Source organism: Dreissena polymorpha, chromosome 10 (assembly GCF_020536995.1).
Source record: "Dreissena polymorpha isolate Duluth1 chromosome 10, UMN_Dpol_1.0, whole genome shotgun sequence".
Classification (NCBI taxonomy): domain Eukaryota; kingdom Metazoa; phylum Mollusca; class Bivalvia; order Myida; family Dreissenidae; genus Dreissena; species Dreissena polymorpha.
Genome location: NC_068364.1, coordinates 68406256 through 68430819, shown reverse-complemented (window position 1 = coordinate 68430819; position 24564 = coordinate 68406256). Strand labels below are relative to the sequence as shown.

Below are 24564 nucleotides of genomic sequence, written 5' to 3'. Positions count from 1 at the left end.
AATTGACCCCAGCATTTTTCAATTTGACTTCCTCAAAATTTAAGTCCAGGGGTCATTGACTCCTGGTTTTTAAAATCTATTGAAATCCCTGTTATTATAATAAACCTTGAGTTTTCAGACACTCTTGTTTAATCTAGTTGCTTCGGGTCTCAGGTAAGCGCCTTATGAACCATGGCCATCTTGTTCAACATGATTCAATTAAATCTGGCCACAAACTTGTAAGCTTACTTCACCTAAATCTGTTCTTATAGTCACAAATTTGTATCTTGTGAATTTTGTACAGTTTGAAAGCTACAGTTAAGGCCTATACATTCAATAAGATTGATCAATAAGGAGCACAAGGCTCTGAACAGACAGCTGTGGCTGTCCAGCTAGTGTAATTGTTATTGCAGTGCTCCTTTGCAAGCCAGGTCCAATATCCTTCCGGAAAGCATGTGAGTTTTGTTGTTGGTCGCCATAATAAAAAGGTTTCTCCCATCACAATACAAGATCACACCAAAATTTAAAATCTTTTAGTGACAACTAAATGACTAGAAGCAGCAGTCAAAACTTTCATGATTATTGTAATAAAATTAAGTAGGAATGATGGAGAACACTCTTTGCCCTTTAATAAAACAAAATAATACAGCGTCTGTCATTTAAGTACCCTAATAAGTACATCATAAACTTTGAAATACACAGTCAGCTGATCTTATAAAATTTCTATATGGTATGCAATCAAAGGTCAACACAAAGGCCCCTGTAAAGGACAATATTTGCAGCGTTTTTTCTGTCATTTTTGGAATTTGGGCAGGTCCCTTTGCATCGGGAATATGCACGTCATTTTGACTAAATTTGGGTAATAAGTATAGTTTATTTTTTGCTAACAAATACTTTAAATTTAAAATAAAAGTGATAGTAATATTATATTCACTAAGGTTAAAGGTACAGAGCTGGATTTGAGATGAATTAAATGTTGAGATTAATTGAAACACATTTTTTGTGTGGAAAATCTTCAATTGGGAATTTCACGGTCCTATTTGGAAAAAATATATACTTTTTTCTATTGGGAAAGGGTCCCCCAAATTTGAATGAAAAAAAACACACTCATTAGCCATTGCTAAAAGATAATTAGACAGAAAAAAACGTGCTGGAAAAAAACACCATAAACCAACACAGGAATACAGTTTTAGTTTTAGACAATCACTCATGGTGTTTTATATCTCCTTAATTAAACTAAATATTTAAGTACCCTGGTCAAGAAAGCAAATTCACTAATTTTCAAAATTCTGTTTAAATTAAAATTCATGCAATGCATTTGGCATTTTCGTTTAAATGAACACCTCTTGTCTCATTTCAGTGTGACATAATTGGCCAAAGTGTGGCCAAGAAATGCCAGCTGCAGCAAGCGTTGAGGAGTCAAACCTTGGTAGGCCTCTCATGTAATTGTGCATTTGTGGATAGCTTACATTTATGGCAAAATTGGGAAATATCATTATGGTGTATATTGAATTATAAACATGCAGTGTTCTGAAGAAAAAAGAAAAAAATAGTGTTCAGGCATGGCTATTTTTCTGTAATTTTGAATATTAAGCATCAAGGTATTAGAGAAATCATTAATGGGGCAGTATTTTTGCAAATAGAACCAGAGTGTGTCATATTAAACATCATAAGTCGCTTTTAAATTATCATACCATTTCAGGATACTTTGTATATTTCCTTGATCTCATTCACAGATTCTGCATTAGCGAAACACATTACATGTAATTATATTTTTACTGTGAACTAAAGCTTTAGTCATATGTTTACTTTGTAATAAGATCTTAAATATCACATATCCATAGACCCTAACAGGGTTCCACATTGGCTTCTATATATTATTATATTATAATTATTATTATATAAATGATGCTGTGTAGGTTTTTGGACACCATTTTGAAATGGGCGCAAGGCCCTTTGGATTCGGAAAAAAAACATGCTTTTTACTTAAATTGGGAAATTGGTCTTGTTATTTTTGCTAACAAATACTTACAAAATTGAAAATAAAAGTGTATTCAACATTATATTTACTAACGTTCAACTTATGGAGCTTAATAGGAAATTAAACCAAACCCATTTATGCCTAGCATCTAGAAAAAAGGCCTTTGCAAACAGCGAAGACCCAGATGAGACGCCGAATGATGCGGCGTCTCATCTGAATCTACGATGTTTGCTTAAAGGAATTTCTTTAACAAAAATTCTAAATATAGAAATAAATTTACTAGACATCTCTTATTTCAAATTCAACCCATACAATCTCTGGATGGTGTCATTATTTCAGTGGCGGTCCAGACCTTACAGAACAACTTGGACCGCTTGCAGGATGCGACAGATGCCTCTGACAGTGAGATCAACTTCCTTAGTGACCTGCTCTCTGACCCCACATTCCAGGCTCTTGTGGATGTGTGTACAACTGGGCTCTTGTTGTAATTTATTTTTATGCCCCCGGTCGGGTTGCATATAGCATTTGAACTGTCCGTCTGTCAGTCCGTCCGAAAACTTTAACATTGGCCATAACTTTTGCAATATTGAAGATAGCAACTTGATATTTGGCATGCATGAGTATCTCATGGAGCTGCACATTTCGAGTGGTAAAAGGTCAAGGTCATCCTTCAAGGTCAAAGGTCAAAATTACAAATCCAAGGGAAGTTATAAGCTTTAAAGGGAGATAATTATCTGTACTTGCTAAATGATAAAAAAAAAATCAAAGCGGCGCAGTAGGGGGCATTGCGTTTCTGACAAACACATCTCTTGTTAAAAATATTTTTGAGCGGGATTTGCGGCAGACATTTTCGAAAAAACATATCCTTTTGGGATTGGGGCAAAAAATTTGGCCAGAAATTTTACCCCAAAAGAAAACACACTGGCTGATGTTATGTGTGTGAATGTTTCAGATCCAGGATGGTTTGGAGGAATACCGGGAACAGAACCCAGACGGCCCCTCCAGGGCCTTGCATGCAGCAAAGTGCATCGCAGAGGTCTACCACGAGGTGAAGGGCTTGATGGACTCGGACCGACATGTGAATGAGCTCAATCAGATACTGGGGAATGTACATGTCAAGGTAGGGAAAGACATGTAACATTATTTATGCTTAAGTAGTCAGTAACTGGCAAAAGTACCCTAGGTGTCCACATATATCTCGCTCCTGTGTATAGCGCGCAGGCTGTTTTTTAAATGCAAAAATGGAGAAAAAATATTTAAAGACAATAAAACCACCAAATCGGACGGAAAATGGTCGCCATTTTACTATTGCACAATCCAATAATCTGGGGCATTGGAAAGCTTAATTAAGCATTCAAAATAGGAAGCGTCATTATGATTAGGAGCATGGGTTGCATAGCACTATACTTTTCTGACAATTTTGTAATTTTCTAGCAAAAGATTAACAGTCCACATGCATTTCGTGAAAAACGTGAGAAAATAAGAATTAGTGTACATCGTGTGATTTTTCCTCGGGGAAAGCATGGGCATTACCGGTAAATTTGAATGTCGCATGGGAGACAGGGATACAGTTGTTGAGGTACACCACTGTTGAACATTCAATATTTATACACACAAAATGCAATTGCACAGCTTCACGTTCTCAAGTGTCAATTAGTGTCTCAAATGTCAATTAGCGTCTTAACAAGTCGTGGCACATATTACTCAATAACATCTGCCAATTACGAAGTGCAAAATGACCCCCTTTCACACCTAACGTTACCCGCAAAAAAGACCTCGTTCGCACCTACCCTTGCTTGCTCTCCAGAATGTCGACAACAATCCCCATCGGAATTCATCAATAAAGAAGTGTAAAAACACAAACAAAGAAATGTCCGCAAGTTTATTCAAACAAATTTATTTTTGACCAAAACTTCTACCGCATTCATATCTACCAGGAGCTAGGTTGGCGCTAAGGAAAAAAAACTTAGTCGCCAAACCTAGGGGGGTCCGGGGGCATGCCCCACCTGAAAATTTCCTGAGCAAAATTAAGACTATTTTTGTCTGAAATTAGCCCTTTTTTTGCTTGAAAAATTTTCTTCGCTGGTGAGCCACTTGCTGACATTTTGCAGGAGATTTTTTTGTTTACACAGACACCGGTGGCGTAGTGATAATGATACATTACCACCGTAAAAAGTTTTCGGTACATGTGGTATTTAGCCTAAATTTTAGGTTAGAAACCACTTAAACAGCCCTCCCGTCTCGGTAGTAATTATACAACATTTTATGAAATCCAAACAATACTTTTTTTCATTTTTTTTTGTTTTTGAAGAAATGCTTGAGAAATTACTTAGTCAGCATGAGACCGTCATTCCATGTCAAAAACCGTGAGACTCACGGCGAAACCGTGAGACTTGACAGGTAGATGTTTCCGATTCTGCATTCACGTCTGCACTATTTTAGACGTCTTCGGATTGCGAACCTAACATTTAGTCATTTCCTGAGCTTACGTTATTCTGTCCGCTTTCTTTTCTAAAGAATTGTGTTAATTTCTGTTGCTTTGACTTTCCATTTTCGTTCACAGCATCCATTTTTCCCAGAATCTGCAACTCGCTTTCGAAATCGGTCTTTCATGTCGCATAGCTACCGTAAAGGGAAGTTAATCATATCTACTTTTTTAGCCAATCAAAATCGTTGTTTCTTTGGAAATTAGTTTTAAGTGGCTATGTCAATGCCATAACTCTGCCCATCTGATTAAATGACAATTCCTTACTGGTCGCTTCGATGACGTTGAATCGTAACATCTAGAGCATAGGCCATTACACGGCACGCTTCAGTGATTATCACGTAAATCTCCAAGTAACCCATATACTCGAAAAGTCTGGTCGCAGTGTAAAGCATGACCACTTAAGACATTAGTCATGTGGATTATCGACCTAGGCCGTCGTCATTATCCCCTGGGGCCTTTCCGGTAAGGGTAATGATTGTGTAATCTTAGCGATGTTTCTGGCGTTTTATACGGTCTGAAAACAGGCATTTAGAGTGTGCATTTGTAAAGCATAGGGTCTTTTTTTTCAATCGCCAATTTCATGAAAATCTTATTTTTAATCGCCAGCCAGGAATTGTAATCGCCAATGGCGATTTTGGCGATCGATAACGCTAACATAGCAGTAGATACTTCTTGTTGTTTCGACAATGGCCCCTCAGTCTGTACAATTATAGGGTGGTAGTTTTCTTGAAAAAAACATGACGGCCATTTTATTATTTACGATTACACAACATATTTTTTACCAATTTAGCAGCCAGGATAGCGTTGTATCAATGTATAGCGCGCACCAGCTTTTTAATTTGAAATTTGGAGGTAAAACACTGCGCGCTATACGTGGAAACCTACGGTATGTGAAACAAGTATGTCAAAGACTATAGCCAAATACTGGTTATTCATTAGTCAATTATTCATTAATATGAAATTTTGCTAGCATAATAATCCATGCTGACAGAGTGTATAAAGAAGCTAAATAATTTTAGCAAATGTCTACTTTAGGTTTATATGCATCTTTTTAATGAATGACAACTCAACATGGCAATAAATGAGCTGAGAATTTGATATAATGGTATTGTGTGGCTTGGACTCTGTTACTTGCATTATATCAGAGTTGCATTGTTTTTTTTGTTCCAGGCCATTCTTGATGCCCATGACGACATCATAGACCGTAACTTTGAGGAGGCCCAAGTGGAGGACATGATCCAGCCGAAGTTATTCAAGTCCGTGTCCACCATACAGGACTTGGATGAAGATATCAGGGTTGTGGGCATCATGAAGACCGATGAGCCATTGGTGGGTACTGCAGGGTTGTGATTTTTACGCAGATTTTCGCAGATCGGGTTGTCCAGGGGTCATTTCCGTGTTTCGCGTAGTCAAAATCAGTTTCCTTCCCTCAGACTTTATCACAATCACACCCCTGGTACTGGAAACAATGTCTAGCATTTGTGTTAATATGAGTTTAAACATGAACAGTGTTCTAGGAACACTGGGCTTAATGCATGTTCCTAAAGTGTGCCAGATAAGCGTTTGAAGTCTGCAAAGGCTAATTAGTGACGACACTTTCCGGCTTAACTGGATGTTTGCATAGACGAAAAATTCCATAAAAGTGAAAAGTAACATCCCTGATAAGCCTGTGTATACTTGAGACCTTGACTGAGAATCTGAGGGTAGAGGGTTTGATACCTGGACCAGCTGAATAACTTGTGTGGAGATTGGCCATGAAATCCTACATACTGCCATTCTTTCCCTACCTCCGATTCATGTAGGGCAGTTGCCCATTACCTGCATAAGAAAGTGCAATTACCGTAAAAATACAGTCATAAGTCTACCCGCTCATAAGTCGGGGTAAAAAATGATACGAAAATCGAAGATTTTGAATATGTCCAAGTCATAAGTCGAGTCAGAAATTGTCCGTGCAAGAATTTCATAAACAGACGCAATTTTAAGTGTATGGGAAGTTTTTATTCTATACATAGACCATGACATCAATATAGCACTGTGCGACGTAGACATAGCGGACATGTGTATTATGTACTTTGTTTAATATAATCAATACAATATATATTTAAGAAATCGAAAATAATATATGAAAATATAGACAAGCAAATCATAATGAACCACATAAAAACAAAGACAACATAGGAAACCAGAACTTATATACATGTACATCATAATTTACACATCAACAACATACGAAACACCAAACTCGCGTTCAGCAGCACTATTATTAATTGATTGCTCTGCAAATTCTATCACGCGTATTTTAAACGTATTGTCATACGCATGGTGTTGGCGTTTTCGAGGCATTTTCACAAATCAAATGTGTTAGTCAAATTAATAAATTATTATTATAAAGTTTGCACTAAATTGTCCATGCTAGTAATAATCCACAAACTTATAATCCGATGACACACTGTGATCACTGTTACCAAATCTTTGTACTTTAAATCTGACTATCAAAACAATTATTTTAAGACATAAATGCATAGTAAGAAAGAAAACAAAACAAAATTAAAAGTACACAGTCATTTTATTCATGTTTGTATGAATACTGTTAAATAACATGTATTGGTAATTTAGTGTAATATTTTGGCAGTTTATTGACCGCAGTAAAAGATAGTTAGAATTCCACTGGTTTTCAAGAGTTGCCACATGGAATTTTTGAAAAATCTAGGCATCAATGACAGGATGGTGTCACGCTTGCTTAAAGTAATTACAATTTATTATTATTATTATTTTACATATGTACCACGCATAATCTAGTATATATATAGCTCCATATATACTATATCCAACCTCCATTGAAAATATCAATACTCCTCAGTATATATATATCTCCATATATACTGTCCAATCTCCATGTATTATACTCCTGAGTATATATATAGCTCCATATATACTGTGTATAATACTCCTCGTATATACTCCATGTATATACTTATCTCCATAAATCCGCTTCGGGTCGCCTTTGTCCGAGCAGACCCAAAGCATCTAAATGCAAACTTAAGAATGAACATTTTGAAATGAAATTTTGTGAAATGTGCCAAATATAGGATGGCTTCCCTCCAAAACTGATTATCTCCAAAAGGAGCCATATTAAGGAGAGGAGAACCACCCATACCTATATAAAATATTGTTAACTTGTGAAATAATGTATAATTGTTGACAGTGACACCATCCCATCATGAGCGGCCTAGAATTTTCCGTGGATATGTAACTGCGGCACCTAACAAAGATTAGAATATATAAAATAGTAACCTTTTATATGAACAAGCATTTAATAGAAGCAAACACAGTTTCTACATTCATCTTTAGCATTTGATATTAGCAAACACATGATCTCCATAAAACACAGACAGTTCTCCAAAGAAATTTTGGTAGTGATGGAGTCTTTGCAACAGTGAAATCAGTGTTCAGATCCAATCGTCACCAGGTCTGCTGCAGAGGTTTGAGCAACACTTGCATCTCAGCAGCGTCTAGGTTTTTTTTTTTTTTTTTTTTGATGTTTTGGTGACCATCTGGAACTGTTGCCTGTGCATGGAGCCATGGCATGTTTTCTGAAACATAAATCTCAAGCGCAGAGAAAGTAGGATTCATACAAAGCATCCAACAAAACAATATTTTTTCTGGAATAAGTATGAAATTCAACAATATCATGAATGGGTGTGGCGGGTGGGTTTTTAAAAAATTTCAGTTTTTTCTGTAGGTTGAAGCCTTGGAATCCAATGCCAGGAAGGAAGTGATCTCAGAACTATTTATAGAATGGGCATTAACTCTTTTTAATCAGGAAAGAGAACTCTAGTTCATCAACATATAGTATGCCCAAGATACTCTCCCTTGAAGGGTCCACATTTCTGCTAAAATAAACTGGGTTTTATTGTTTAATACAATAACCCACATTATTTTAAGACATAAATGCATAGTAAGAAAGAAAACAAAACAAAATTAAAAGTACACAGTCATTTTATTCATGTTTGTATGAATACTGTTAAATAACATGTATTGGTAATTTAGTGTAATATTTTGGCAGTTTATTGACCGCAGTAAAAGATAGTTAGAATTCCACTGGTTTTCAAGAGTTGCCACATGGAATTTTTGAAAAATCTAGGCATCAATGACAGGATGGTGTCACGCTTGCTTAAAGTAATTACAATTTATTATTATTATTATTTTACATATGTACCACGCATAATCTAGTATATATATAGCTCCATATATACTATATCCAACCTCCATTGAAAATATCAATACTCCTCAGTATATATATATCTCCATATATACTGTCCAATCTCCATGTATTATACTCCTGAGTATATATATAGCTCCATATATACTGTGTATAATACTCCTCGTATATACTCCATGTATATACTTATCTCCATAAATCCGCTTCGGGTCGCCTTTGTCCGAGCAGACCCAAAGCATCTAAATGCAAACTTAAGAATGAACATTTTGAAATGAAATTTTGTGAAATGTGCCAAATATAGGATGGCTTCCCTCCAAAACTGATTATCTCCAAAAGGAGCCATATTAAGGAGAGGAGAACCACCCATACCTATATAAAATATTGTTAACTTGTGAAATAATGTATAATTGTTGACAGTGACACCATCCCATCATGAGCGGCCTAGAATTTTCCGCCACTGCAAATTGGTAACAATTTGTCCCCCAAAATTATAGGCCTTAGCATTTAATAAACTTAATGTCGCTGCCAAGAAAGCTTGCGATTGCTTCACCTATACTGAAGATGAATAGTTCATTGCCAACATCTGACAAATGGACTTTATCAACATGGAACATTCCTGGGGTACTCAAATCAATTGATTCTATCAAAATTGCCCTTCCCCTAGCAAAAGATAACACATAATTTGAAATTGTGCGATTGATTTTTTGACGTTTGGAATTCATTTTCTTTTGATAAGAATTGTCAACCACTTCCCTAGTCCAAGATAATCTGGGAAGAATGAATACCCAAACAATCAATGAGTTAGGAAATATATCGAAAAGATACTGCAACTCAGATTTAATTATTCTTATAGTTTTACATTGATTTGTACATGTGATGTTATTTCCCCCAACATGAAGGAAAATAATTTCAGGAGTTCGGCCTTTAATCATACCAAGTTGGATTACTGGATGCAAATCTTCAACTCTCAAACCACTCTGACCATCCCAGGAAATGGTGAAATTTTTAAACGTGTCCCTGTGTCTTGAATGGAAGCGTTCCCCTGCCCATCGAATATGTGAATCCCCTACCAGCCAAACTGCTGTAAAATAAACCCAAAGAAAGAGTTGTTATAATTACAGGCGCAATCGCAAGCTATCTTGAGTTTTCATAAGTTTTACTCCTTCATTCTTATATAGCCTGAATAACAGTTCGACGACCAACGACCCATACGTTTTATTGTTTCATCAGAGTAACCTTGAAGAGCAAGGTCGGTTGCTCTACCAATCCTAAAGCTATGTGATAATACTTTTGAAGAAATACCAGCCTGTGCACAGGCTTTCGACAACACAGCTGAGAACTGATATCTTGTCATTGGTGTATTGTTGGCATGACAGAAAAATTGCTCAGATCTGGCAGGGGCTATAGCTACGTATTCTTTTACAGCATTAATGCATATGCTTGTTTCCTGATTGCTAGGAATACGCACAAACACAGGTCGACCTGTTTGGTTAGTTTTACTCATCCTAACTCGAATTATTATTGCATTGTTTAACCCTTCAAAAGTGATGTCTTGTTTACAAAGTGCTCTGTCCTTTGTGTTATTTGAGCAAACAACTAATTCACTTATCCTAAACAAACCAAAGTAGGCCAAATAAAATACTGCTGTAAATAGTTTTGTTTCAAATTTTGAAAAACATACATTGGGAAGAACTGAAACTAATCTGTTCAACATGCCAAGAGATATAGGCACTCTGAGATCTTGCTGCTGCCTTAAACGTTTGCAACCCTCCAACATCTTACTGACTACAAAATTGCTAAATGGATTATAGAATCCCCTGATTTTATGCACAAAGCTAATACCTGACATATACAATTTGATTGTTGATGGTGCATAATTCTTTTCAAAGCAGTATGATATGTACATAATAAATTGGTTCAGTGGTATCGGCCATGTATCCGGTAGGTTATAAGTAAGCCTGAAAGTATTAAAATGATTAATGGCAAGATTATATGCTGTTCTTGTGCTGTCAGACACACTGGTTGTTATCAAACTAACAGCTCTTTGTTGAATATTTTCCATAGTTGGGGTTCCATTATAGATGGGCTTTGATGTGCGTTTGGTACCAGGGTCCAAAATCTTTGCATCTGAAAACGAGACAAGGCATCGGTTATTGAGTTTTTTACTCCAGGAACATGTTCAGCCTTCACCACAATGTTCATCTGCAAACATTTTAATGTCAAATTTCGCAGCAAGACCATAATTAAATCAGATTTGGAAGTCATTTTGTTTATTATATGGCACACTGCCATATTATCTGATCTAAAGCATATTTTCTTTTGCTGCAATTCCTTGCCCCATGTGAAAATGGCTACAACAATAGGAAATAATTCAAGAACTGTAATGTCTGTTGTATATCCATGTTTAAACCATTCATCTGGCCACCGTTCAGACATCCATTTACCTGCAAAATAAACTCCAAAACCCATGCCTCCGCCTCCTGCACTGTCTGTAAACAATTCTACATCATCATTGTAGGACCAGAATCTGTCGTGAAAAACCTTAATGCCATTAAAATTCACAAAAAATTGTTTCCACATCATTAAGTCAAGTTTTATGCCCTTGTTAATTCGCAAGTGGTGATATGGTTTTGTTAGACCACAAATGGAATCAATCAGCCGCCTACAGAATGGCCTGCCAGGAATTATTGCCCTGCATGCAAAATTTAGAACACCAATTAAACTTTGCATCTCTTTAAGTGTGCATCTTGTTTTTTGTAGCATGTTGTTCAGTAAAATCAACACTTCTTGAACCTTATGAAGTGGCAAACGTATCTCCATCTTGTCAGAATCTAGTTCTAAGCCTAAAAATGTAAGTACTGTAACCGGACCTTCAGTTTTTTCTGCTGCTATCGGCACACCTAATTTCTGCATACAGCCTGAAAAAATTTCCATTAGATGTCGACATTCGCCAGAGTTTCTTTTGCCACCACCCAAAAAATCATCTAAGTAATGGATTAAATAAGTAGAGCCTGCTTTCCTTTGAATAATATGTGTAAGTAAATCTGCAAAACGATTAAATAAGTTGCAACTTATGGAACATCCAAATGGCAGGCATTTATCGAAGTAATAGCAGTTATTAAATACAAAACCTAACTGGTCAAAATCATTTGGTTCCACTGGTAAAAGGCGAAATGCACTTTTGATGTCCATTTTAAACATTTCACACTTGAAACCTAGATCCTGAATCATGTGTACTGCAGTATCGAAACTAGTATATTGTACAGTACACTTAGCTGGGTCGATATAATCATTTAATGACCGGCCCGCTGGATAGGAAAGGTGATGGATCAGTCTAAACTCTTGTTGCCCTGTTTTTTTTAGGGACCAAACCAATTGGTGATATTCGAAGATTTGGTAAAGGTCTGCTTTCAAATGGACCTGCTACGCGACACAGTTCCACCTCTTTATTAATCTTTTCCAAGACAATATCCGGAAGTTTTAATGCAGATTTAAGATTTTTGGCACTAGTTGCTATGCGAGGGCCTTCATACTTTAATGAGAACCCTTTTCTAAAACCATTTACTAAAAATTGAGATTCTGTAGTATCGTAATCATAAGATTCAGCCTGTAAAATATCAACGTTTATTGGTGAGGGTGCTAATTGCATGAAATTATTGCTTTGGAGCTCTGAACCGCTGACCTTGGCCCCTTTGAAACCTGAATGCTCCCCTGTAAGATCCCCGAAAGGAATTATTGGGTTTGTGGGGTTGAGTTTGCTGTGGATGCAAATGTGGTTCCTTCATATAACAAGACCAAGAGCCATGCTTTGGGCTTTGACATACTGCACAGACGTGTCGGAACCTGCAGTTGTTCCATTGACAGAAGCCTTTGTTAAAGTCAATGCATGGAGGTGATAGATTTGGTTGAATGGAAAATGGCCGATTTGCTTGGGCACCAATATTGCCTGAAAAACATCTGAGCCAAAGGTCAGCATTGATTTTTGACCATGGAGAGAAGTACTTGGACTGACGCAGACGGAACTGCTCGTCATATGTGCGCCACCCTGTGCCCCCAAATTTGGCAGCGGCCTCCCTTATTGTAAACATATAATTAAGCATATGCTGAGTGTGATCAGGATGGGCCTGGAGATAGATGCTGGAATAAATCAAAAAAGCATCTGTCCATTTTTCGATGGATGGTATTTTTTCGCTATTGGCCCTTGGAGCAGAAACAATTGTTCCACTTTCATCAACACTCAAAACTGCATTTGTGAACTGGTTATTAAGTTCTACGGCTCCTTTGAGAAGAACAGCAATGTTAATGTATTCATTTTGCTTGATTTTTATTTGTATTTGTTCAGGGACATGAATACCCAAGGAATCCCCGCCACACCTTATCATTTCAGGCCTATTTAATTCATAGACCTGAGTTGAAGAACTGTTTGGGAAAATATTTGATTCATCTATCAATGTTTGGAAGTCAACACATTTACCTCTTTTGTTGGTATTTTCTGATTTGTCAGAAGCCAGCAGTTGGATAAATTCTGGCACATCATGGTCAGATGGAGCTTCATCTCTTTGCCTTTTTTCCTCATTTTCTGTCAGGTTTGTCTGAGCTTTTCTTTTTCTTCCAGCAGGTTTTCCTCTTCCAGACATTTTGAGATGTTTTTGTAATATAACTAATTATATCTCTGCAGATGAATGTAGATTTTTAAAAAATTTCAGTTTTTTCTGTAGGTTGAAGCCTTGGAATCCAATGCCAGGAAGGAAGTGATCTCAGAACTATTTATAGAATGGGCATTAACTCTTTTTAATCAGGAAAGAGAACTCTAGTTCATCAACATATAGTATGCCCAAGATACTCTCCCTTGAAGGGTCCACATTTCTGCTAAAATAAACTGGGTTTTATTGTTTAATACAATAACCCACATTGATTAGTTATTGGTAAACACGTTTTTATGACAATGATTGACATAACCAATAGACCGCTAACTCCACCTTTGTTCTACATAACAGTTTCAAAGGCGGAGCTATGCACATGCTCAAACATAATTGGACGATTACCAGTGAATAACAAACTCTCGATTTGTTAAACATGTCGCTTCATAAATTATATAAAAAAAAATTATAGGCGAGAAGGGTGATGCTTTTTGGCTTCTTGACAGGAAGCGGCTTTCCTTTGATAACGTCAAACTGTCAATTCACACAGGTTGCCAATTCTCCCTCTACTTTAAAAATGACTCGATCTTTTGTTTACACCTTCAGTTGTAAAAAAAACACATGCTTACATGAAAACTTTGGATTAAATTATGAAAATAAAAACAAGGGAAATGTTGCGGCAAACTGTGGTTATATTAATTGGTAAGTATCAGTTAAAAGAGGAAATTTTGTGTGTTGTATTTCAACAAGTTTTCTATACAACAACAACACCAACTTTTAACCATATCCGCAGGGATTGATGTTAGTACAATGTCATCATTATTTTTCATGGACGACCTCATAAGTCGAGACTGTAAATTTAATCAAATTTTTGAGGGAAAAAATCTCGACTTATGACTGCATTTTTACGGAAGAACTGATAAACCAGCTATCCCTGAAAGTGTCAGTTGGTTAACTGTCCTCCTTGATAATATTGTTAAAATCTACTTTAAACTAATTTATACTAGCTTGATTGCAAGGAAAGCCTTATGCTTATTTTCGACACCTTTTCAAGTCATTTTCATGGATAGAACAGTAAATTGTGTCTTTAACGAGGATCTTGAGAATGCCTGCTTAGTGGTAAAAACTAATAATGGACCTCTAAATTGCTAAACATCAGAGGATGCCATGAAGCACTTGTCTTTCATTCTTTCATAGAGTGTTGTAATTATTGCACCTGGGGGGGGGGGGGAAGAGCTGGCCTTGGCTTAAATTTCTTTGACAGGAAGAAAATATTTATTTTTATCTGCAACATTGCTATAATGTTTGTTTGATGCTGCCAAATAAAATTGATTAAAAAAACAACAACAAGTGGAACATAATAACTATTATAAATTAATTAACAGTTAATAGTTGTGAAAATCAGTTTATTTTTATGCCCCTGGATCGATAGATCGAGGGTTTATTGTTTTTGTCCTGTCTGTCTGTCTGTCATTCTGTGCCAAAACTTTAACCTTAGTTAAAGTTTGATAACTTTTGCAATATTGAACATACCAACTTGATATTTACCATGCATGTGTATCTCATGAAACTGCTCATTTTGAGTGGTGAAAAGTCAAAGTCAAGGTCATCCTTCAAGGTCAAAGGTCAAATATCATTGTATTTTTCTTTTTTAAAACTTAACCTTCGTTAAAGTTTTATCATAACTTTTTATGCCCCTGGATCGAATGATCGGGGGTATATTGTTTTTGGCCTGTCTGTCATTCTGTCCCAAAACTTTAACCTTGGTTAAAGTTTTGCGATAACTTTTGAAATATTGAACATAGCAACTTGATATTTGGCATGCATGTTTTTCTCATGGAGCTGCACATATTGAGTGGTGAAAGGTTAAGGTCATCCATCAAGATCAAAGGTAAAAAAAATATCAAAGCGGCGCATTAGGGGGCATTGTGTTTCTGACAAACACATCTCTTGTTTAAACTGTAAAACTATGATATATAAAAAAATATCTATTAAAATTATAAGATCATCGAGGAATTTTACTGTTGAAAAACTTGTTAATGTTACATAGGCTAATGGCTCGTGGGTATGTAAAGCGACATCTATGACTATACATGATGTGTGCATGATTGTCTCTATGTATTTGCAGGGTATCACAGTAAAGATTGAAGAGAGTGGGGACCTTGTAATTGCCAGGATACTTGCAGGAAGCATGAGTGACAAGCTAGGTACACGTTCACTATGAGGCTTCATGAATAGGCAGTTCTTATGCTTAGTTTAAGGTTTGATCTTTACCAATTGTGCCAATGGATATCAAAGGTCATATGTAACAAGGATTCTCATTGGTCAATTTAAGGTTTGATGTTCAACCATTATGTCAATGGAGATCATTGGTGATATGTAACAAGGACCCTTATTGGTTAGTTCAATGTTTAATGTTTAACCATTGATCCCATGGAAATCAATGGTCATATGTGCCAGTGATTTAACAATTTAGAAAATTGCAATAAAAAAGATGATTTATAACAAGGATTCTTATTGGTCAGTTTAAGAAATTATCTAAAACCTTTGAGCCAAGGGAATTCAAAGGTCCAAGATTATCCAAGATGGTTTAAAAAAAAAAAAAGTAGAACAAGACTAACAAATTCCTGTTAAGTCCGAATATTTGGTTGTCTGGGACAGGTGCATTGTCGTTAATTCCAAGTCCTGGAGAAGTTATTATCTGCTTTGATAAGTTTTCTTAAATGAATATTAATTGTCCGGGAATTTGACATCGGATGTTACTTGCTTTCCGGCCTTTACATGCATACACATTTTGGTTTCAGGACTTCTGCATGTGGGAGATATAGTGCGTGAGGTGAACAACAGACCAGTCATGTCACCACAAATGTTGATGGATGAAATCCGCAGGGCAGACTCACGGGTCAATTTGAAAATAATACCCAGGCATGTGGACCGCCAACAAACATCACAGGTTAGAGAATAGTACCTAAATACAAAAAATTGTCCAGCATTAGGGGTTTAACATGTTTTTAGCTCACCTGTCATGAAGTGACATGGTGAGCTTATGTGACCTAGTGATGTCCGGCATCCGTTGTGCTGCGTGTGTCAGTCAACAATTTGTTTGTGTAGACAGTAGAGGTCACAGTTTTCATCCAATCTTTATGAAATTTGATCAGAATGTTTATCTTGATGAAATCTGGGTTGGGATTTTATTTGGGTCATCTGGGGTCAAAAACTAGGTCACTAGGTCAAATATTAGAAAAACCTTGTGTAGACAATAAAGGTCACAGTTTTCATCCAATCTTTATGAAATTTGGTCAGAATGTTCATCTTGATGAAATCTAGGTTGGGATTTTATTTGGGTCATCTGGGGTCAAAAACTAGGTCACTAGGTCAAATAATAGAAAAACCTTGTGTAGACAATATAGGTCACATATTTCATCCAATCTTTATGAAAGTTGGTCAGAATGTTTATCTTGATGAAATCTGGGTTGGGATTGTATTTGGGTCATGTGGGGTCAAAAACTAGGTCACTAGGTCAAATAATAAAACAACCTTGTGTAGACAAAAGAGGTCACAGTTTTCATCCAATCTTTGTGAAATTTTTTCAGAATGTTTATCTTGATGAACTCTTGGTTGGGATTGTATTTGAGTCATCTGGGGTCAAAAACTAGGTCACTAGGTCAAATTATAGAAAAACCTTGTGTAGACAATAGACGTCACAGTGTTCATCCAATCTTTATAAAAGTTGGTCAGAATGTGTATCTTGATAAAATCTGGGTTGGGATTGTATTTGGGTCATCTGGGGTCAAAAACTAGGTCACTAGGTCAAATCATAGAAAAACCTTGTGTAGACAATAAAGGTCACAGTTTTCATCTGATCTTAATGAAATATGGTCAGAATGTTTGTCTTGTAAAATCTGGATTGGGATCGAATTGGGTCATCTAGAGTCAAAAACTAGGTCACTAGGTCAAAGTTTAAAAAAACTTGTGTAGACAGTAGAGGTCACAGTTTTCATCCAAACTTAATAAAATTTGGCCAGAATGTTAATCTTGAAGAACTCTGGTTTGGGATTGTATTTGGGTCATCTGGGGTCAAAAACTAGGTCACAAGGTCAAATAATAGAAAAACCTTGTGTAGACAATAGAGGTCATCATTTTCATCTGATCTTAATGAAATATGGTCAGAATGTTTATCTTGATAATATCTGATTTTGGATCGTATATGGGTCATCTGGGGTCAAAGATTAGGTCACTGGGCCAATTCTAGTAAAACCTTGTGTAGATGAAAGAGGTCACAGTTTTCATCACGTCTTAATGAAATTTTGTCAGAATGTATTAATTGAGGAAATCTGGCTTGGGATTGTATATGGGTCTGATAGAATTCAAGTTGATGTAGCAAGGTTAGTCAGGTGAGCGATTCAGGGCCATCATGGCCCTTTTGTTATATTTAGGAATATATTCTGCTTGTCAATCACTTATATGGAGGTGTCGGCTCTGCAAAACAGCAGCTTTGTGCTGCAGTTCCTCAAGACAAGTTGGTTATATGAGTCGCGTTCTGAGAAAACTGGGCATAATGCTTGTGCGTAAAGTATTGTCCCAGATTAGCCTGTGAAGTCCGCACAGGCTAATCAGGGACGACACTGTCCGCTTTTATGACATTTTTCATTTAAATGAAGTCTATTCTTAGCAAAAATCCAATTTAGGCGGAAAGTGTCGTCACTGATTAGCCTGTGCGGACTGCACAGGCTAATCTCGGATGACACTTTACGCACAAGCATTATGCCCAGTTTTCTCAGAACACGACTCATATAAAAACAAATTCAGTCCAATTCAGTCTGGGTACATATATTTCAGATGTTCATGAAGACACACTTTGCTTACAACCCGATGAACGACCGGCTCATCCCCAGCAAGGAGGCAGGGCTGGCATTCCAAGATGGAGACATCCTTCACGTGCTCAACCACGAGGACCCAAACTGGTGGCAGGTAGTGGCTTAATGCATGTGCGCATAGTGTCAGCCCAGATTAAGATAACTGTATAGCCACCACATAGATTCAACATAAAATATGTCTTTGTGATCATTATATCATGTGACTATCATGTGACTGACGGAAAATGTTATTATACTGAAATAGCAGAAGACGAATAGTTGAGCAAGCTGTCTTTGGACAGCTCTTGTTGCAATAAATGCCTTAAACATTTACCAGTTAGATACATATTTTGACGCATTTGTAGTCCAAAAGAAAGTTAAATTTATTTAAATACCTTTCTTCAGGCTTTTTCTGCCCTATGCCACGGGTCCGAAATTCGGCCCCATTCCCAATGCAAACCTGGTTGTTTTTTTCCCAATTGAAAAAAAAATTCCCAATTCCAAAAAAAAAAAAAAAAAAATATATTTTTTAACTTTAAATATATAAGTTAACCTGATCCGGTGTAGAAAATATAAAGTGTTGCATAATTAAATTATCTGTTGCCTTGAATTTGTTTTAAAAACTGTAAAATATGTTAATGATTATTTAAGACTTTCCTTATTTTCCTCAAAATCCGGCGCTTCGTACGATTTTTTTCACCTCAAAAAAGGCCAGGCATAATTCTGATTAAAAAACCTGCACTTATCTCACATGTTCATAATACTTTTTAAATTTTTAATAATAAGCTATCAAAATAGTCGTTATTTACCAGTTAACGGCTTCTTTGAAATATAAGAAACACTATTTACATGCGATAATTTTTCCCAATTGAGCCAATTTTGCAAATATTTTTTTTTCCCAAAATGGGTGTTTTCACGGCGCGAAATTCCCAAAATTCCGGTGTGGCGTATTCCCAAAATGGAGCGGAAAAAGCCTGTTCTTACTAAATTCAAGTTTTAAAGGCTTCATTTCCAACCCTTAGTTACTGATGATCAGCAAACAGCATAAAAACCTGAACAGACTGCGAGGTTCTGGTTTTATGCTGGTTGCAAAAGCTATTTTCACCTGCTTTAAATTGATAAATGTTAACATCTGAACTAAAGAGTTCCAGTATAAAACACAAAAAAAATATTTTTTAAAAAGTGATACACACCTGGGCTTGAGCCACTGACCCTTGGAGTAAACGACTAGCGCTTAAACCAACCGGCCATCTGTGCTGACATGGTTCTTTACCGTTTTTATATTTCTACAAGCAGTCCTCGTAAAGTCACAAAATATAACGATAACAACAGAAGTTTCCAAATTCAGGCTGTCAAGCAGTCATACTTTTTCCTACTTTTTCCTACTATTTCCTACTTTTTCATCAGGATCCTACTTTTTCCTATTTTTTTACCAAATCTTCCTACTATTCCTACTTTTTCATTTTCAAGGGAGAATTATTTTTTTTTTAAAGTTAATTTAGTAAACTTGCAGGATGAATGAATCTATGGCATGACTGTATCCCTGTTAATGTGCATTCATCTAGATGAGACCTGACAAACCATGCTTACTGTCTGCTAGCACCTCTTCAGGAGCATAAATATTTATTTCTTATGTAACTTTTAAAATTATTGAGTTTTTTTGGAAGTAACAATAGTGCCTTGTTTACTTCCTTAGCATTTGTACACTGCAGACTTCACTACCTTACACAGTTCCCAGTGATGCAAGAGCTGAGGGAACCCATTGCAGGCTGTCAAGCGGTCATACTTTTTCCTACTTTTTCCTACTATTTCCTACTTTTTCATCAGGATCCTACTTTTTCCTATTTTTTTACCAAATCTTCCTACTATTCCTACTTTTTCATTTTCAATGGAGAATTATTATTTTTTAAAGAGTTTATTTAGTAAACTTGCAGGATGAATGAATCTATGGCATGACTGTATCCCTTTTAATGTGCATTCATCTAGATGAGACCTGACAACCCATGCTAACTGTCTGCTAGCACCTCTTCAGGAGCATAAATATTTATTTCTTATGTAACTTTTAAAATTATTGACAAGTTTTTTTTTGAAGTAACAATAGTGCCTTGTTTACTTCCTTAGCATTTGTACACTGCAGACTTCACTACCTTACACAGTTCCCAGTGATGCAAGAGCTGAGGGAACCCATAGTTTATTCCAGTTTTATTTTGTTTCCATTGACAACAATTTGACCAAACCTTATGCATGTTTACATGATATTGCTGTTTGGAATGTAGAGATATAGAGATACATGTTTTGTATGAGTGGTTATGTAATATGGAATTTATTACACAAGTTATTGGAAAAAAGATAAAACTGATGCTTTGCCGAGTTTTCATCCTTTACAAATATAATGTAATAAATTCTGTATTACATGACAACGGATATGATGTTCTATTGATATCATAGGTACATCATGTTAAGTAATTAAAGATAAATGCACAGAGCCTAAATGCCCTGATACATTTTTATGCTCCCGGTAGGGTGGCATATTGCAGTTGTACTGTCAGACCGTTTGTCTGTCTGTCTGTGTGTGTGTGTCCGTCTGAAAACTTTAATATGGGCCATACCTTTTGCAATATTGAAGATAGCAACTTGATATTTGGCATGCATGTGTATCTCGTGAAGCTGCACATTATGAGTGGTAAAAGGTGAAGGTCATCCTTCAAGGTCAAAAGTTAAAAAATACAATCCAAGGGAAGTAATAAGCTTTAAAAGGGAGATAATTTCTAAAATGATATATTGAAATTTTATTTTAAAGCTGCGCAATAGTGGGCATTGTGTTTCGGTGTTTCGGACAAACACAATTCTTGTCTGATGATGCCATAGCTAGTGAGGTAACTTCAAGGTGTTAAAGCGAAATTTTAAAATTATTAAACGGCATTATTGCACTCCCGCAAAGTCATCAATAATGTAAAAGCCATTATTTGAAACTGGAATAAACAATGTAGTGCAACTGTTTCATTGCCCAATCAATGATGTCATAAAAGATGTCAGGTGATAAGGTCCTATCTCCAGTTGCATAATCTGCTCTGCAATGACCAGTCATTTTGAATGTAACTTAAGTCATTATAACTGCACCCTATTGTCAATTTAAAGGTTTCACAATGTAGCTGTAGCAGAGCATTGACACTGCTTTATATACTAGTATTAATCTTGTACAACAAGTTGGTGTATCACTAAATAAAATTGGTCTTCTGCTTAAGGATATAACATGCACAATATAATTACCATTTTTATATCGATACACAGAAGACCTCTAACCACTTATTTGATGATACACCAAAATGAACAGCATCTTATTACATGTATACTTCTTTATCAGGGTAGCTTTGCTTGAAACTTAATTATCATAGATACACTATAAGTGCTAAAATTCCTAGTGGGAAAACAAAGTTTAACCCTTCATGGATGGAGAAGTTGGACAACAGTGGAAAAACACTGGGATCATGGTGCAAGAAAATACCGGCAATGAGTTTGCAAGATATTGTACTGTCTGAATGAAGTCCATCTTGTAGTAATTCTGGTGCTTATCAGGGTTTGAAGAATCCACTCGACCGCTCGCATATGCGAGTGAAGTTGACGGTCGTGCGAGTAAAATTTGTTAAATACTCGACCGACCGGGCGAGTGCTGTTTTTCAAGTTGAGTTAATATATATTCAGTTCCAGAACTCCTTCCACATCGATACAAATTGCGAACAATTTTTCGAACGAACAAAAAATACGTTAAGTACACAAAGAAACTGCACTTTCGTTTTGACAATGAAAAATGACGTCACGGGCACAGTAAAAATAATTCTCGATATCCGCTGCGCTCTTTTCGTCATTGTATGTGCTCTTAGCTAATCGATTAAAAGTGAATAAAACTGTTAAATATATACGTCATTCCGTGAATTTTAATGTTTATATCAATAAAACAATAATACATCACTGGTTAATTATAATACTTCTTATATTTAATTAAAAATAAAAATAAAAACAAAATTATTAATAAACAGAATAATTTCGAATTTCGTGATCAGAAGCCTTAGGCAAAATTTACCATATTATAACCGTTTGTCAATCAAGCGTATCTTTCAGTAAAAGTTCGTCTGAAATATTAAAACGGAAAAGGTTTCTATTTTAAAATATCTGCAAGGTGGTGGCGACAGGGAACAGAAAGAATTAGAAAGGTCGTCAAAACGAGAAGCGGAAAGAATTGAGAAAAGGAAAGAGGTGCACAAAACGCAGTTTAGTGTCACTACATTTGTATGTTAAGTAGGTTTAGAAGGTTCTGGTTAAACATAAATGTAAATACAGATATCTATTTTGTTAATGCAGGGCGAGTAGATTAAAGTGAAGGGCGAGTGGATTGTCAGGCCTACTCACCCTGCAGGGCGAGTGGCTCTGGAAAAATTCTTCAACCCCTGCTGATCAACTTATAAGTCATGCAGATGGATAAAAACACAAGGAAAACATGAAATACATGCATGATAATTCACAAAAGCGTTTGTTTGGAAGTACCCAAAAGCCAAGCAGCTCTCAGGGTTGTGGGGATAAATCTATCTGTATGCAAGTACATCCATCACACAAGGAACAGGTACAAAAGGCTGAAATCTTCTGGGCCCTTAAGGTAGTTTCAAGTGGGTATCCATACAGAACATGTGATGGCACTCCTGCTCTGTTTCTAGCTATGTTTCGTGGACCTGTGTCTAAAAAATTAGTATTATGTATTCCTACTTTTGAGGGAAAAGTTCCTACTTTTTCCTACTTTTTTCCTACTTTTCTTGCAAAAGTAGTTCCTATTTTTTCCTACTTTTTGAAAAAAGGTTACTTGACAGCCTGCCATTGATTATTCCAGTTTTATTTTGTTTCCATTGACAACAATTTTACCAAACCTTATGCATGTTTACATGATATTCCTGTTTGGAATGTAGAGATATAGAGATACATGTATTGTATGAGTGGTTATGTAATATGGAATTTATTACACAAGTTATTGGAAAAAAGATAAAACTGATGCTTTGCCGAGTTTTCATCATTTACAAATATAATGTAATAAATTCTGTATTATATGACAACGGATATGATGTTCTATTGATATCATAGGTACATCATGTTTAGTAATTAAAGATAAATGCACAGAGCCTAAATGCCCTGATACATTTTTATGCTCCCGGTAGGGTGGCATATTGCAGTTGTACTGTCAGTCCGTTTGTCTGTCTGTCTGTGTGTGTGTGTCCGTCCGAAAACTTTAATATGGGCCATAACTTTTGCAATATTGAAGATAGCAACTTGATATTTGTCATGCATGTGTATCTCATGAAGCTGCACATTTTGAGTGGTGAAAGGTGAAGGTCATCCTTCAAGGTCAAAAGTTAAAAAATACAATCCAAGGGAAGTAATAAGCTTTAAAAGGGAGATTATTTCTAAACCTGCCAAATGATATATTGAAATTTTATTTCAAAGCTGCGCAATAGTAGGCATTGTGTTTCGGACAAACACAATTCTTGTCTAATGATGCCATTGCTAGTGAGGTAACTTCAAGGTGTTAAAGCGAAGTATTAAAATTATTAAACGGCATTATTACACTCCCGCGAAGTCATCAATAATGTAAAAGCCATTATTTGAAACTGGAATAAACAATGTAGTGCAACTGTTTCAATCAATGCTGTCATAAAAGATGTCAGGTGATAAGGTCCTATCTCCAGTTGCATAATCTGCTCTGCAATGACCAGTCATTTTGAATGTAACTTAAGTCATTATAACTGCACCCTATTGTCAATTTAAAGGTTTCACAATGTAGCTGTAGCAGAGCATTTACACTGCTTTATATACTAGTATTAATCTTGTACAACAAGTTGGTGTATCACTAAATAAATTTGGTCTTTTGCTTAAGGATATAACATGCACAATATAATTACCATTTTTATATCGATACACAGAAGACCTCTAACCACTTATTTGATGATACACCAAAATGAACAGCATCTAATTACATGTATACTTCTTTATCAGGGTAGCTTTGCTTGAAACTTAAATATCATAGATACACTATAAGTGCTAAAATTCCTAGTGAGAAAACAAAGTTTAAACCCTTCATGGATGGAGAAGTTGGACAACAGTGGAAAAACACTGGGATCATGGTGCAAGAGAGATACCGGCAATGAGTTTGCAAGATATTGTACTGTCTGAATGAAGTCCATCTTGTAGTAATTCTGGTGCTAATTAACTTATAAGTCATGCAGATGGATAAAAACACAAGGAAAACATGAAATACATGCATGATAATTCACAAAAGCGTTTGTTTGGAAGTGCCCAAAAGCCAAGCAGCTCTCAGGGTTGTGGGGATAAATCTATCTGTATGCAAGTACATCCAT

At 36.1% G+C, this 24564-nt stretch overlaps 2 protein-coding genes across 5 annotated transcripts in view; one reads left to right on the top strand and one right to left on the bottom strand.

Annotated features, from left to right (window-relative positions):
- Nucleotides 1-24564, top strand: part of LOC127847599 (protein PALS2-like) — a 195271-nt gene that overhangs the window by 10781 nt on the left and 159926 nt on the right. For all 4 annotated transcript variants that reach the window (XR_008034051.1, XR_008034052.1, XR_008034053.1 and 1 more), the window contains exons 2-8: nt 1340-1408; nt 2300-2421; nt 2913-3080; nt 5619-5777; nt 15439-15517; nt 16115-16263; nt 18150-18281. Coding sequence is in view for 1 of the 4 variants with exons in the window: in XM_052379618.1 (XP_052235578.1) it covers nt 1372-1408; nt 2300-2421; nt 2913-3080; nt 5619-5777; nt 15439-15517; nt 16115-16263; nt 18150-18281 (846 nt within the window). In the remaining 3 variants the exon portion in view is untranslated. The remainder of the gene's footprint in view (nt 1-1339; nt 1409-2299; nt 2422-2912; nt 3081-5618; nt 5778-15438; nt 15518-16114; nt 16264-18149; nt 18282-24564) is intronic.
- On the bottom strand, nt 6996-11129 carry LOC127847607 (uncharacterized). The gene is made up of 2 exons (XM_052379632.1): nt 8857-11129; nt 6996-7421 (listed from the first exon to the last, which is right to left on the bottom strand). The coding sequence occupies exon 1, from the start codon at nt 10730-10732 to the stop codon at nt 9827-9829; it is 906 nt and encodes a 301-aa protein (XP_052235592.1). The 5' UTR covers nt 10733-11129; the 3' UTR covers nt 6996-7421; nt 8857-9826.

Excerpts from the sequence above, each read along its gene's own strand:
- LOC127847607 (XM_052379632.1), bottom strand. The coding sequence starts at position 10,732 with ATGGAAAATATTCAACAAAGAGCTGTTAGTTTGATAACAACCAGTGTG.